A 14,523-nucleotide genomic window follows, 5' to 3' on the forward strand; every position below is an offset into this window, starting at 1 on the left:
CAGGGAGAAGATAAGAGTAGGATTGGGAGGGAATGAGGGAGGGGCTATGGCTAGGATTCAAAGTAAATAACCTGTGATTAATATAAAAATAAATAAATTAAAAAATAAAAATAAATAAAAGTGGAAAAAAATTTAAAAAGTAGGCTTGACAGGGTATTCTCTGCAGAGTGGCTACTCTTGATGTGAACAAGAGAATAAGGTGAATAAGGTCAGAGAACCATCTGGTATGCCTTCTTGATGAACCCGGAGGATGAAAATGGGATGTAAAGTTGACTTAGATCACAGACATCAGGAACTCGTTCACCTTTGTTTGTTTTTCCTTTTGTGTTTGTGTGTTTTAAGGGAAATAGTGGTAAAACATTTATGTATAAAATAAAACCAATCAACTAGGAGTTGATAGAGCAGAACAGGAAATAAATACCAGAAGTCCTGACGCCATCTGGATGATACAATGGAAGCAGCCATGTCTACACATATGGATCTTGAGAGACATTCAAATTACATCCAACCATACTTTTTCCCCCCACTTTATTTTGTTCACTGATACATAAATTGTGAAGTGTGTGTATATATATATGTTTAAGGCATGGTAAGCATATCTATTTCTTTAAAGGTACATCAAATATATGCCGTTTCTTTTCGGCAAATACAAGACAAACCCTTCTAATTCTGTTAAATGTACAGTCCATTATTGTTATGCATAGTCAGCCTACTGGACGAGAGCACCCCAGAACTTCCCGCTCCTCCCTGTCACTTCGCACCCAGTTATCAACCCTTCCCCATTCCTTCTGCCCCTGCCCTGACTCCCTGGGCTGCAGCATTCTTCTATGGTGCTTGTCATTCTGTGCTGGTTTATTTCGCTTAACACAGTGACCCCCGGTTTCATCCACATTGCCACAGGTGACAGGACTCCACCCCTTTGTGTGTCTGAGTACGTTTTTCGTGATATAGAGGTGCCATATTTTCTGTATCCATTTCTCAATGGCGGGCTCTTATGCTTTCAGCTGCTGTGAGCTGCACAAACATGGGAAGGCAGATTCCTTTTCAACATACTGATTTCCTTTCCTCTGGATAAATTTCTTTTGAGGAGCTTCCATACTGTTAGCCATAATGGTGACATTAATCGACATCCTTCTGGACCTGTAATCTGGCAGGGTCCCTTTTCTCCACACCCTCACCAACATTTGTTATTTTTTTGTCATTTTGAGGAAAGTCTGTCCTACAGGAGTAAGGTAATATCTCACTGTGGTTTTGCATTTCTTTGGAGTTAGTGATAGTGAACATTTTCCACGTGTTCCTTGGTTATCTGAACGCCTTCTCTTAAGAAATGTCTATTAAGCTGGGAACTATGGTGCATGCCTATAATACCAGCACTGGGGGAGGCAGAGGCAGGTGGATCTCTGTGAGTTTGAGGCCAACCTTGTCTACAAAATGAGTCCAAAAGAGCCAAGGCTACACAGAGAAACCCTCAAAAAACAAACAAACAAACAAACAAATAAAAATAAAGGAAGGAAGAAAAGACTCATTAGGACTGCCTGCATCCTCTTCCTCTGTGGTCTGGCAAGGCTGCGTCTTCAGGGGCGAGTGATCAAAGAGCCAGCAAAGGCTGCCCCTGCTCCCCTTATTCAGGAATCAACATGTAGACTGAGCTAAGCTGCCAGTTGGCTACGCCTGAGCAGGGGGTCTAGGTCCTCTCCATCCATGGTCCTTGGTTGGTGCATCAGTTTCTGCAGGACCCCTTGGGCTCAGGTTTTTTTAGCTTTGTTGGTCTCCTTTTGGGGCTTCTGTCCCTCTTGATAAGCTATGGACAGATGACAGAGGAGAATTCCCCCTTTCAGTGGACTAGGGGAAGGGGATGGGGGAAAGAGGGATGGAGGGTGGGACTGGAGGGAGTTGAAAGAGGGGCTCCAGTTGGGATATGTAATAAATAAAATGTAAAAAATAAAATAAAATAAAATTTGTGAGAAAAAAACAGCAAAAGAAAAGTAACATCAAATAATAAATTCTTTCATTGAAAAAAAGAAGAAGAAAGAAATGCCTGTCTAGAAGATGTTGACCATTTATGAGTTGTCCTGCTTGGATTTGCTTACTGAGATTTATAGTTGCTAATATGTACTGAATGATGCCCTCGTAACAAACACATAGTATAGAATCATTTCTCCTTTTGTTGTGGGTCATCTCTTTGCTCTGAGAATTGTTCCCTTTGCTGTGTGGAAGCTGCTTGGTTTGATAAAGTCTCATTTGACTGTAAAGCTGTTTTCTCTACATTTAGAGTCACATCCAAAAAGCTCTCGTCTATTCCAATGTCCAGAAATGTGTGTTCCCTTGTTTTTGCAGTTCCTTTCAGATCTTATTTTTTTTTCTTTAGTCTATTATGAGTTGAATATCTGTAGATGGTGAGAGGTAAGAATCTAATTTTCATTCTTCTGTATGTGGATAACCCATTTTCCCCTATACCATTTAGTGAGAAAATTAGCTGATTATATATGCACAAGGTTACTTTTATTCTGCCTCATTACTCTGTATGCTTTATATCCATACTGTCCTGTATTGACTAATACAGCTTTATAGTATATTCTGAAGCTGGGTACTGCAAAGCCTCTGCCCTTCCACTTTCTCATGTTTGCTTTGGAGATATCTATCTATCTATATCTATATATCATCTATCTATCTATCTAACAAGTTTTAGGATTTTTTACAGTCCTGTGGAAAGCATTCATCGACATTTTGAAGGGAATGACCCTGGGTGTGCAGATTGCTTGCTCTATTATGCATAATTGATGATATTCATTTTTCTGTGATCACGGGTTCTCTTTCCGGTTTCCCGTATCCATCTCAACGATTTTCATCAATGTTTTACAATTTTCATTGTGTAGGTCTTTTACCTTTTGCTTAAATGTATTGTTAACTGCTTAATCTTTGTAGCCTCTATGAACAGTATTGCAGCAATATTAATTTTGCATATCAGTTTTCCACTCCCCTTGTTATTGTTTTACCATATAAATATACAGTAAAATGTATATTAGAGGGCTGAGGAGATAGCTCAGTCAGTAAAGTATTTGCCATGCGAGCGTGAAGACCTAGGTCAGATCTCCAGAACCTACATAGAAGCCAGATGCGGTGGTGCACATCTGTAATCCAAGCATGGAGCGGGGGAGACAGCTGGATCCCCAGGGCCTCCTGGCCAAACTGTCTAGTCAATTGGTGATCTCTGGGCTCGGTAAGAAACAGTGTCTCAAAAAAAAAAAAAAAAAAAAAAAAAAAAGTGGAAAGCAACAGAGGAAAACACTTGACCTCTGACCTCCACAAGCATGTGCATACACACACACATGAATGCGTTTGTGTACACACAGAGAGACACATACTCACACACATATACACACATAAAAAAGGAAAATAAATTAGGCATCACTTCTAAGTCAGAAACAGAATCATAAATTCTGTCATAGATTACTGTCAGTCACTTGCTAATCTCAGAAAGAAGGGACTAAAGACAGGAAGAAGATAAGGAAAGGGGGAGATGGATGAAGAAGAGAGAGGAAGGGAAGGGAGAGGAGGTGGGGTGAGGGGCTCTCTGTGTAGTGAAAAATCGGCCTTGGAGAGGAGCTGTCCTGGCCAGGCTGGCCTGCGCATGCTCCGTCTGACCTGCACCCCTCTCACTGCAGTGCTCTGTCACCTGCGGCGTTGGGTTCCAGAGAAGAAAGCAGGTGTGTCAAAGGCTGACCGCCAAAGGCCGGCGCGTTCCCCTGGGTGAGGCACAGTGCAGGGGCCTGCCAGGCCTGCCCCTCGTGAGACCGTGCCAGATGCCCGTGTGCAGCGGTAAGTGTGCCGCGCGTCCGTGCTCCAGCCTCTGCCCTTTTTCTTTTCTCCTTTCCTCTTCTCTTCTTTTCTCGTCTCTTCTTTTCTTTTCTTTTCTTCCCTTTCCTTTCCTTTTCTTCTTTCTTTCTTTCTTTCTTTCTATCTTTCTTTCTTTCTTTCTTTCTTTCTTTCTTTCTTTCTTTCTTTCTTCCTTTCTTCCTTTCTTCCTTTCTTCCTTTCTTCCTTTCTTCCTTTCCTTCTTTTTTGGGTATCACTGTAACTTTTATCAAATGTATTTAATTGTACATTTTCCCTATTTATTTATTCACTTGATGACCTGATCCCAGCCCTCTCCCTCTTCTCCTCCCAGTCCCCACCCCCCCACCCCCTCACTGCCTCTTCTTCTCCTCAGAGAAGGGGAGGCCCCAAGGGCTACCAACCTACCTTGGCACCTCTCCCCCGGGGCCTGACCAGAGGAAAGGGAGCCAGAGGCAGGCATCAGAGTCAAAGTCAGCCCCTGCTGTCTTCTCTTCCTTTGCATCCTCAGCCCCTCTCAGCTCCACGGTGGAGAGCCGCCCAAGCAAAACTCCACAACTTGCTTTTAGTGGTGAATGGTAGAATGGGGGAGGCCTAGAAAACATTTTAGGGAAAATCTGTCTTAAGGAGTGTCTGCTCATAACTGTCCTTGTAGGGATTAGGCTAAACTTCTCCTTGGCTTTCTTTGCCAGAAATGTATCTGTATTCACAATATTAAAACTAGAAGAGCTGAATATTTGATAAGAAGTCCTTTCATGGATTTTTTAAAAATTCTGTATAATTCAAAACCAGGTAGTATAAAAAACATGCTTTACATAAATGGCAGTTTGGATGTCTTGCCAAATAATTATAAATCATAAGCTTGCTATGACGTCAATAGCATGCTTTCGTGCTACTTAAAGCTGATGTCATGAAGCATGTCAGTGTACGTGAAAGGATTATATCTACATGTGTGTGTATGTGGCATGTGGGAGGAGCACAACCAGTGAAATTAGGACTGTCATGGCAGCAGCCACAAACAGCAACAGTCAGGTGACAGTGAGAAGGGGTCCCCACGGTAGCAGCTTCTGGGGCTTTCCTGCTTTTCTTTTTATTGTCTTCATTCCCCTATAAAAGAGCACACAGATATGTCAGGGAGCCCCGCTGAGCTCGCCTGTAGTGAAAAAACAAAATAAAAAATAAACTATTGTCATTTTGCTGTTGCAAGTGTGTGTGTGTTTGTATGTGTGTGTCCTTAGTTTATTGATCTTTTTCCTGGAGAAATTCACAAAACAAAGCAATGCAAACACTGCGCTTGTCTCACTGATTTTCAGTGAGACTTGTGGATGCCCTTCCACAGAAAGAACCTCTCATGCTTATCTCAGTTAGTCTCCCTGGCAATGCTGAAAGTCAGACATTACCCTCCTTTAGAGAGAAGGCATGCAACACTGAAGTAAGGCCTGAGTTTTCCCCTAGACTCCAGGACTGCCAGTTGGACCCTTTGGCCTGTTTGACCACAAGTCTGTCTGACTCTTGAGCCCAAGCTCTTAGCTGCTGATTCATGGACACTAACGTTTTTCTCCCTGGGAATACTTTGAGAATATATTTTCAAAATCTTGACATCCTAAAACCCTGAGATTCCAAGTTTTAAAGCCTTTTGGAAATCAGGAATGTCTGCGGTAAATGGCACAGCATGGTGTTTGTTTTAGTCACTTACCTACCCGATTTTTATCAGTAACTAGGCTGTAAAGTGCCTTAGAGGAAAGGGAAATGAATGTCATAGCCAGCAGCCTCCTTGAAAATAGACAGAATACCACATGGGGATACATTGCGGTCATCGGGACTCGAGATAGACGGGATTGGATTATCAATCATTACGGCATTCGGGGGAGGGAAGAATTTCACAAGCATTAGGGAGGAAAACCAAACGAGAAAAATCAAGCATTTGTCTTAACCCTACTATAGTCCCTAGCCTGTTGACCGTGCAGGCCGTAAAAGCAACAGGAGACAGAATGACCCTCACAACAGCCAGCCACCCTGAGCTGGCCTGCAGTTCTGCCACTGTCTGCTCTCAGACCATCACCTCTCATAGATGGCTTAGCCGTGCTTGATCTGCTCCCTCTGAACATTGTCTCCCTCCAGCACTGCATCCACCATAGGGCCAGGGGAAGAGCAGCGCATGCACTCTCCCAGCCTCTTGTCTCTATTGCTTCTGTGTTTTCTCCCCTCATACGTATGCCGTCTTAAGCCTTCTCTTCAGACATTTTAAGACTCACTGTGTAGATCTTCAAGAGACTTTCTGCTTTACTGCAGGACTCAACCTAGGTCCTATCATCCTTACCAACATTTGCCAATACACAGGGCAATCAAGTTCCTTATTGGTGGCCTTTTTGATACTTAATATCCCCATTTCCCAACCTCAGCCGTTCCTCCATGCCATCACCACGGTGGGCTGACACTGAAACTTCCTGCCCTTGTGACTTATTCAGTTAATGCCTCACTGTGCCCTCAGGAGCTTCCATAGATCCCTGTTAGTGCCCAACCTTCTGCTTTTGAACTAGAAATCAGTCCGCTTAGCTGGCTGTTCTGGTCATCCGCTTCATCAACGCTGTTGCCTGATATATGCCTTTCTCTAACCTACTGTTCACCTTAACCTTAGAATTACTTTCAAGTGACTTTCTTGTCTGCTTTTGGTCTCCTGGCTTGAGTTACTGGGATTTAGAAGAATAAATAATGTGACCCTGCCAGTGAGGCAGGCATGTTTATGCTGTCTAAGAGAAGCTGGGAGATAGGGTGGACACCCCACATTTACTGAGAAATCGCTAGAAATTCTCCAGAGCGGCTGCTTTCCCATGACCACGCTGCCGTTTGGTTGAGAGTGAGCCCATCTTTTACCCACTGGAAACAGTGAGGCCACATTGGCACAACGTCCTTTTGACGTTCCTCCCTCTTTCACATCAGATCTACTCTTGCTCCTTCCCCCAAACTGGAAAATATCTGATCTTACATAAGCTTGGCCTCTCCATAATTGAAGGCTAAGGACAAGGAACGCCAAGCCGAGCTGTGCCGTGGCTCCTCATGAGACACTGTCTTTACAATATCTGCACTGAATGGTGTGCCGGGTTTAGGTAAAGTGCATGTTCTTGAAGATGCTTGCTTTTTCTTGCACTTTGTTTTGACCACTTTGGAGTATAGCAGGGTTGGAGATGGGTAGGAAGGATTTTCTGTGTAATACAGTTTCACTGGAGCTTCTGGACCCCTAAACATTCCCCACAAGGCACCCCCTCAGGCTCCTTAAAAGTCCCAATTCTTCACGTCACCGTGTCTATCAGCTGATGCTGTTTTCACCTTAGGACAACCCACACCCTTACCTAGTGTTTCTGAATTTGCAGTTTGAGCCTAGCCCTGTTTGTGAACTCTGTATAGTCAGTCATTCATGATCTTCAGGACAAGGTTGTGAGGCAGGGACAGCCACTGTTTTTAATTTTTTAAGAAAGAGACTGGCCAATGTCACATGGTGAGGCACTCGGAGACCTAGGCTCTGAACTCTAGTGAGTTACTCATGGCCAAGGTCAGACATAAACACAACTGAGAAGAGCTTATTAGGGAAGGAAGGATTGTGGGTAAGAATCCAAAAGAGAAGGTGATGAATTTACCATTAGAGGTCACTGGGTCACCTTTTCCTTAGAGTTTTAGTGTGATGATAGGAACAGAAGTTGGGCTGGAGTTGATTAAAAAATAAAAGAGAAACAAATAAGTATGAGCTATTCTTTCAGGCTGATTTGGGCCATTCCATAGTAGTGAGGTTTCAGGAGCATCTTAACTCATTTAGAAAGCCCCACCCACAATAGCCCTATAGCCTCTAATAAGTAACTGCCAAAGAAGCCTGGCAAGAGTCCAGAAACAAACTCTCCACATTCTTGACATAGCTTCAGATGAGCTTGTCCTGCTAGATCCCATGCCTAGTGGAAGGAGAGGAAACCAGTACTAGCCAAATGGCCAGACTGACAGCTGGAGGGCTCCAGCAGGGTGATAGGAAGGTTTTAAGGGCCAAATCATGGCCCAAGTGCATTAGGAAGTGGCAAGAGTCAAACGCTGGTGGAACCAAGTGTAAATTGCAGCTAAGATGGCATGGGACATAAATCTGGCATGTTCCTGGGGTTTAGAGTCATGGCAGGGTTACAACAAATAGTACAGGAAGTTACTGAGGCATGTGCCGTAAATATCATCTATCACCTGGAGTTGGCCTTTATATGAAGCTCCCTCAAAGACCCAGAAGGAGGACAGAGAGAAGAAAGGTATTCTTTTTTTTTTTTTTTTTTTTTTTTTAGAAAATCCAAAGATGTGATTCTTCTCACACCCTGAAATAATGGGACAGGTAGAGTGATGGGCTGGTACCATCACACAGAAGCTCCTCCAAAAAGATGCTGTCCATCCCTGACCACTCTATAGAGTAGATGGTAATGGCCTGGTTTCACTGGGCATGGCCAGTGTTAGCGTGTTGTATAGTTCCAGATGCGAGAGAGACAGAGAGCCCAAAGCAGATCAGCCTCTCCCCACCTCCGCCTTCAGAAAGGACATGTAGGTGGCAGGGCTTGACCAGGAAGCTCACAGACAGTCTAGATGCTCTTTCTTATTCCCCTTCTCTCCTCACCAGTAGTAGCTCATCAGCTGTCACTGAATAGAAGAAACTGAGCCAAGAGTGCCTTTTTCTACCACGTTGGTTTAATCCAGCAGGACACTGCAAGGCATCTGCCCTCAAGCTAGTTGAGCATTTAAGTCAGCTGAAGAGCTTTCTAAAACTCTGATGCCTTAACTGCACCCCATAAATTAGAATGTCTGGGAATAGAAACAAGAGTACCGAGGTAGGTGAGTAAATAACCAGCATCTGCTTTGTTGATGGGGTCCCCTGCGGGGCTCATTAAATCCTTCAATCCATCATTGCCCATAGCAGTGAGAGACTATGAAACCATGAGGGAAGCCTCTCTACCTTTTTGCTTTTGTTTTCCATCATTGTTAAGGGGCAGTAAGTTCAAAACTTATGTTGTCAATCATAAAAAAAAAAAAAAACAATTTGTATTCCTTGTTTGGCTATGGCCAGTGTGACATCCCCTGTGGACACTATTTCATCCCTGGGAGGAAGCATACAGACATGTGTGTGTGCATGCTGTTGCATAGAGGTGAGCTGAGGGTCTTGAACAGAACCAAGGCCATCTTGAGATCAGTAGGCCTGAACTTTTACTTGGCTCTGCATGGACTTTGCATGTCAGTTCTCTACTACAGAAATAACAGTCCTCACGAACCCCACCCATGGCCACCCACGGGATGCCAGAAGTTATTCTTATGAACCAACAGCCCCACAGGCACCTTACAGTTTGTCCCAAGGATATGAAAAGGCCATATTCTTGGATGGTTTTTCACCCAGAGTGACTCTGCCAGGGCTGGTAATAGGGTAATAGCTTTGAGTAAACCAGTTTCAAGATTTTCTGAATGTTGCAACACCTTTGAGTGAGTTCAGGCTCGCTGCCACCACTTGCCAGAGCTTACTAGCCCTCCATCCCACACCCTGTCATCTACCCAGGGACTAACATATCAGACTTCCTCCAACATCACCCCAGAATACCTGAGTTTCCCCTCAGTAAAACAAGGGTGAAAGCTGCTATCTTAGGGGACAGGTTTGGGGTTGTATCCCCTTTGGTCTCAACCCATTAACTAGAGTCAGTGTCTGGGACTAAATGAGGCTCAGTCCCAACCCTGGGTTCTGGGCTACCTTTGCCATCTGGCTGGTAGTTGAAGGCATCAAATACAAGAGCCCACGTGTGCTTGCTGCCAGGAGGTACATGTAGCCTAAGGAAACGGACTTAACTGCCACACTCCTCTGGTGAGTCTTAACATCGTTCTCGTTTGGAAGGTAGGACAGAGGAGACTCATGGAAACTTAATGGCATATTCTTCAGGCAGAGCCAGGATTCAAACTCAGAGTCATCTGGCTATATTTAAAGTGCCTGTTCTATTACACCAGTCTGATTTTGAACATACTCCTTTACTTCCTCAGACCCCCGAGGTCATTTAGATGACATATTTGGGTTAGATTCAGAATTTGGCTCACCCCACCCTCCTTCTCAGATCTTGGAAATGTATTCACTCATCATCTTTCATATCTTCCTCAGATTTGGTGTACCTGTGGTCCAAACTAACCCTGACATTTAGCGGATGGCCAACATCCTGCAGGAGCTTCCTGTTGATAGCGACTTGTACCTAGCCACTGGGGACTAGTCAAGCCATCCAGCACTCCATTGTGGCATAGAACAAACATCTGTCAGCTAGAGAAGTAACCTTCCCTTCGGTCTCATTGAGACGTTTAACCGTACGATTCCCAAACCCAGGCTTCATGAAATAACTTACATATTTTTAAGCGACATGTTCAAACATACATTCATCCTCACTAAAGTGACAGACAGCTGTGAAGTTACCCAAGGTATGGATGTAAGATATTTCTCATGTTTAAATCTCACATTTTTTGAATAATTAAAAGAGAGAGAAAGAGGCATTAGTGGGCCCAGATCACTCAGCCTCAGAAATTTTCAGTCAATAGCCTTTGTATGGGAGCAGTTTCTTGCAATTTCCTTCCTTTTCTTTTTCCCCTGCAGAAGCAAAACTCGGGGCAAAGACAAGACTTGGAGAGCGGGGTCCCCAGATCCTTGGTGTCCAGAGAGTGTATATTCAGACGAGGGAGGAGAAGCGGATTAACCTGACCGTGGGCAGCCGAGCCTACCTGCTGCTTAATACGTCTGTGATCATCAAGTGCCCCGTTCGCCGTTTCCAGAAATCTCTGATCCAGTGGGAGAAGGATGGCCGTTGCCTGCAGAACTCTAAGCAGCTTGGCATCACCAAGTCAGGCTCGCTGAAAATCCACAGTCTTGCAGCCCCTGACATCGGCGTGTACAGATGCATTGCCGGGTCAGCACAGGAAACGGTCGTTCTGAAGCTCATCGGGACTGACAACCGACTCATTGCACACCCGTCCCTCAGAGAGCACCTGCGGGGCCACCCTGGGGTGGACCACAATGAAGCCAACAGTTTGGGAGCCACGTGGCATAAAATGCGCCAGATGTGGAATAACAAAAATGAGCTTTACCTGCACGATGGTGAAATCAATAACCAGCCTTTCTTGAGAGCTCTGTTGGGGCCGTGCAGGAACTCCGCAGGAAACGCTAACTTCTGGGAGCTCAAGAACAGGCAGTTTGAAGCAGCCATGAAACAGGGAGCATACAGCATGGACGCCGCCCAGTTTGATGAGCTCATCAGAAACATGAGCCAGCTTCTGGAGACGGGAGAGGCCAGTGATGACCTAGCATCCCAGATGATCTACCAGCTCGTCGCTGAGTTGGCCAAGGCTCAGCCCATGCCTGTCCAGTGGAGGGGCATCCATGAGAAAGCTGCCCCCGAAGCTCAGCTCAGAGGGCAGACGGGAAGAGTTCCTCAAAGCCCCTCAGTAAAACACTCTGGCAAGCTGATTTTTAAGCCAAAAGGACCTGTGATCAGGAGGCAAACCCTACCCCCTTCAGTTTCCTTTAACAAGACAATAACTGCAAGGATTGGGAATACAGTATACATTACAAAAAGCACGAAGGTCATTAATATGCTTTGCAATCTTATCACTCCCTGCAGCGAGGCCACGTACACGTGGACTAAGGATGGAGCATTGCTGCAGCCCTCTGTGAAGTGAGTACACGAAGAACAGAGCCCCTTGGTGGCACCTTATTGCTGCCCATTTTAGTTTTCTTAGAAACATTTTCAAATGTCTTCTCCTAAGAGTGTGCTTCCTCCTATTCTTCTTTATCTGCCTAAAGAAGTTTATTTCTACTTTTGTTTTTTACGTGTGTGTGTGTGTGTGTGTGTGTTATGCAAGCACGTGCGTGTGTATCTTTATGTATCTGTACAAAATCTAGGAAAAACAAATGAGAAAATACGAGCAGGACATTTGGCTTTCTGAGACTGGCTTAATTCACATATTGCTAAAGAGTGAGAAAGGCCCATTAAGGAAAAACTCCTGCTCAAGAGAATAGTCATTGGCCTAGGTGGAGACCTCACATTCAAGTTTGGCCAGTCAACCACCTGAGCAACAAACTGTCCCTCAAGGAGGAGAGTCGCCCCCAGCAGAGCAGGCCCACCTTAAGCCATGGTGAAGTGACAGGCAGTTAATAATTGCTTATATAAGGTACATTACTTTCCTTCCCAGAATGCCTGTCCTCGAGGACACTTTCTGCAAATCCCAGTATGACTGCAGCAAAGTTCTGGGTCTGACTCAGAGAGGTGGAACTGTTTTTCTCTTACCCTGTCTCTGGCCAGAACCTAGCTGCTTCTTCTCCTTCTCCTCCTCCCCTTCCTCCTCATTCTTCTTCTTCTGATGATAGTTTACACTCTTTACTCTTTCCCTAAAGCCTCCTCTCTGCCACATGACTGCATCGTCCACCATGTATCTGACATTTGTGTCTGCTCAGCTTTCTCCTTCTCTCCATCATTCCCATTCCCCTCTTCCTGGCAGCTGCTGATAGGTACAGCTTGCCTTCCAGTGCTTTTTTGTTTGTTTGTTTGTTTCTTTTAAACTCTAATAAGGTCAAAATAGAAGCCAGTAAGTACATCCACATCCCAGCCTGCTGGAAGGGCATTCTAAGGCAAGAGGAAAGCCTCTCCCACTCTTCCAAATACACAGTTTCTTTGTCTAGGGAGGGGGCTAGACATGATTACGTTAGGGCTCCATGCCAGACCAAAGCCTATAGTTGTGCAGTCTCCAGTCTCCATAACCCGCAATGGCCCTACGGCAACCATGTATGTCGCTCGTGGACATTTTCGCTATAACTCTTCCACAGGGTCGCTTTGGATGAAACGGGGAGGATGCAGATACGGAATCCTACAAGGAACGAGCAAGGGATCTATGAATGCTCCGTGGCCGGTCATCTTGGCTCAGATGTGGAAAGCTCATTGGTGCTGTACGCGGGTAACGCCTCTGGGGGAAACCTAGAGCAGTGTCTGGTGGTCTTGTTGTTGCTGCTTTGTCCATCACCCAAAATGCTAGAAACTCTAAAACCTGAGTGTGTATCACAGTGGTGCAGAGGGCTCATTTAGGCACAGGTTGCTGGATGCTGCCTAGAGCGCTGCCTTAGTAGGTTTGGGATGAGTTTGACACTTGACCTTTAAACCTGTTCCTAGGTCACAGCAGAGCTCTGGAAACAGTGGCTCTGAGGCTTGCTTCCAACAAATTGGGGGTTAATGAGCTGGAGCTTAATTGGCAATGCCGGCGTTATAGACTTTTTAAAATTCCATCAGAGAAGGAATAAGAATCACTGCTCTTAAAGTTGGCCCTTTCCTCTAAGTGACATAACTGCCAATCCTTCACCAACACTGCCTACCTGTGGGCTGTAGCTTTGCACCAGCATATACCTTCCCGGGCACTGAACATTGCCATTTTGTGTCAAAATGCATTTTACGGTAGAAGATCTTTTTTTAACTCTTTAAGTTGTAGGCAGCAATTCCTTATGGCAAAATCATATTCTGGGACTAGAAATAAACAAGAGAGCCACTCCTTTGCTCTCTTCTCTCTTTTCTTCTACTCTTTGTGTCACACATGGACCAAGGTGAGAATAAAGACCCCGTCAGCAGTCAGAACCCAGTTTGGCCACCTAGATGCTAGCTGAGCTATGTGGCTGAGCTATGGCTCTTGTCATCCAGAAGCTGAGAAAGTTGGGCCTGTTGGTGTACAAAGGTTCTTTGAGTCTGAACAACCAGAAGCTAGCTGCCTTCCCAGAATCATCAGGCCTTTGTTTTCTCCTGGACTGTTGTGCCCTGTAATGATAAACTCCTTTTAAGCAGACACAGATTCAGGTAGTTTGTGTAGTGAACAGGAGACCTCCCCCACCAGTGCACCAAAGTCTGTTCTTCAGCTCATCCCCAGATGACCTAGACTTCTGAGAGAGCTGATATGAGCTCCTCATGAGCCAGAGGATGAGCTGTGACAACTGAGGACTCCTTCTGGCCAAAGGGTTCTCACTGTTTCCCCACTTCAGGGTCGTTTTCTACTGGCACAGGTATTCAAAGAAAGAATGGAACCTTCTGTAGCCCGGGCCTCTTGAGATCAAGAGTGCTTGTGTTCTTGTTCTATACTCTCCTTGTCCACCTCACACAAACATGCGCATAGATGGACAAAGCATATGTCCAGACCGAGCTAATTAGTGAGTCCATTAAGTAAGTATCGAATTTCTAGGAGTGAAAGTCCTTGACTGAAATCCTGACTCTGTCACTTTGCCTTTGCTTTTTTTTTTTTTTTTCTGTCCACGTTTTATGTGGCTATCGGTGTCACATTAATAAAAATACCAAATTCTGACTTCTCCTCCAAACAGTGGGAATGCACTTGAGATAGCATCACAGGATTTCATAAATGAAGAAACTCTGCAGTATAGAGAGGTCTTAAGGAGGTGCCCAGCAGCTTCCCATTTCAATAAAAAAAAAAACCTTTCAGTAGTGACAGTTTTACTGTGGATTTGAATTTATTTAGATAGTCTGGGAAGAGGTGTCTCTGAGCCATACGCCATGGGTGAACGGCTCTGAGATCACTGAGTACTTTTACTGGGATTCCTACTGAAGCCCAGCAGGGGAAAAACAATTGCACATGTACATGGTTAGAAGCAAGTTAACAAGAGGTGTGAGCTCT

The 14,523-nt window shown here is 44.8% G+C and overlaps 1 protein-coding gene across 2 annotated transcripts in view; it reads left to right on the forward strand.

The window, feature by feature from the left end:
- Adamtsl3 (ADAMTS like 3) overlaps positions 1-14,523 on the forward strand; it is a 276,853-nt gene that overhangs the window by 222,579 nt on the left and 39,751 nt on the right. For both annotated transcript variants that reach the window (XM_060367463.1, XM_060367462.1), the window contains exons 20-22: positions 3,666-3,819; positions 10,463-11,537; positions 12,686-12,813. In XM_060367463.1, the coding sequence (XP_060223446.1) occupies positions 3,666-3,819; positions 10,463-11,537; positions 12,686-12,813 (1,357 nt within the window). The remainder of the gene's footprint in view (positions 1-3,665; positions 3,820-10,462; positions 11,538-12,685; positions 12,814-14,523) is intronic.

The sequence above is a fragment of the Meriones unguiculatus genome, chromosome 14, assembly GCF_030254825.1.
Source record: "Meriones unguiculatus strain TT.TT164.6M chromosome 14, Bangor_MerUng_6.1, whole genome shotgun sequence".
NCBI classification, from domain to species: domain Eukaryota; kingdom Metazoa; phylum Chordata; class Mammalia; order Rodentia; family Muridae; genus Meriones; species Meriones unguiculatus.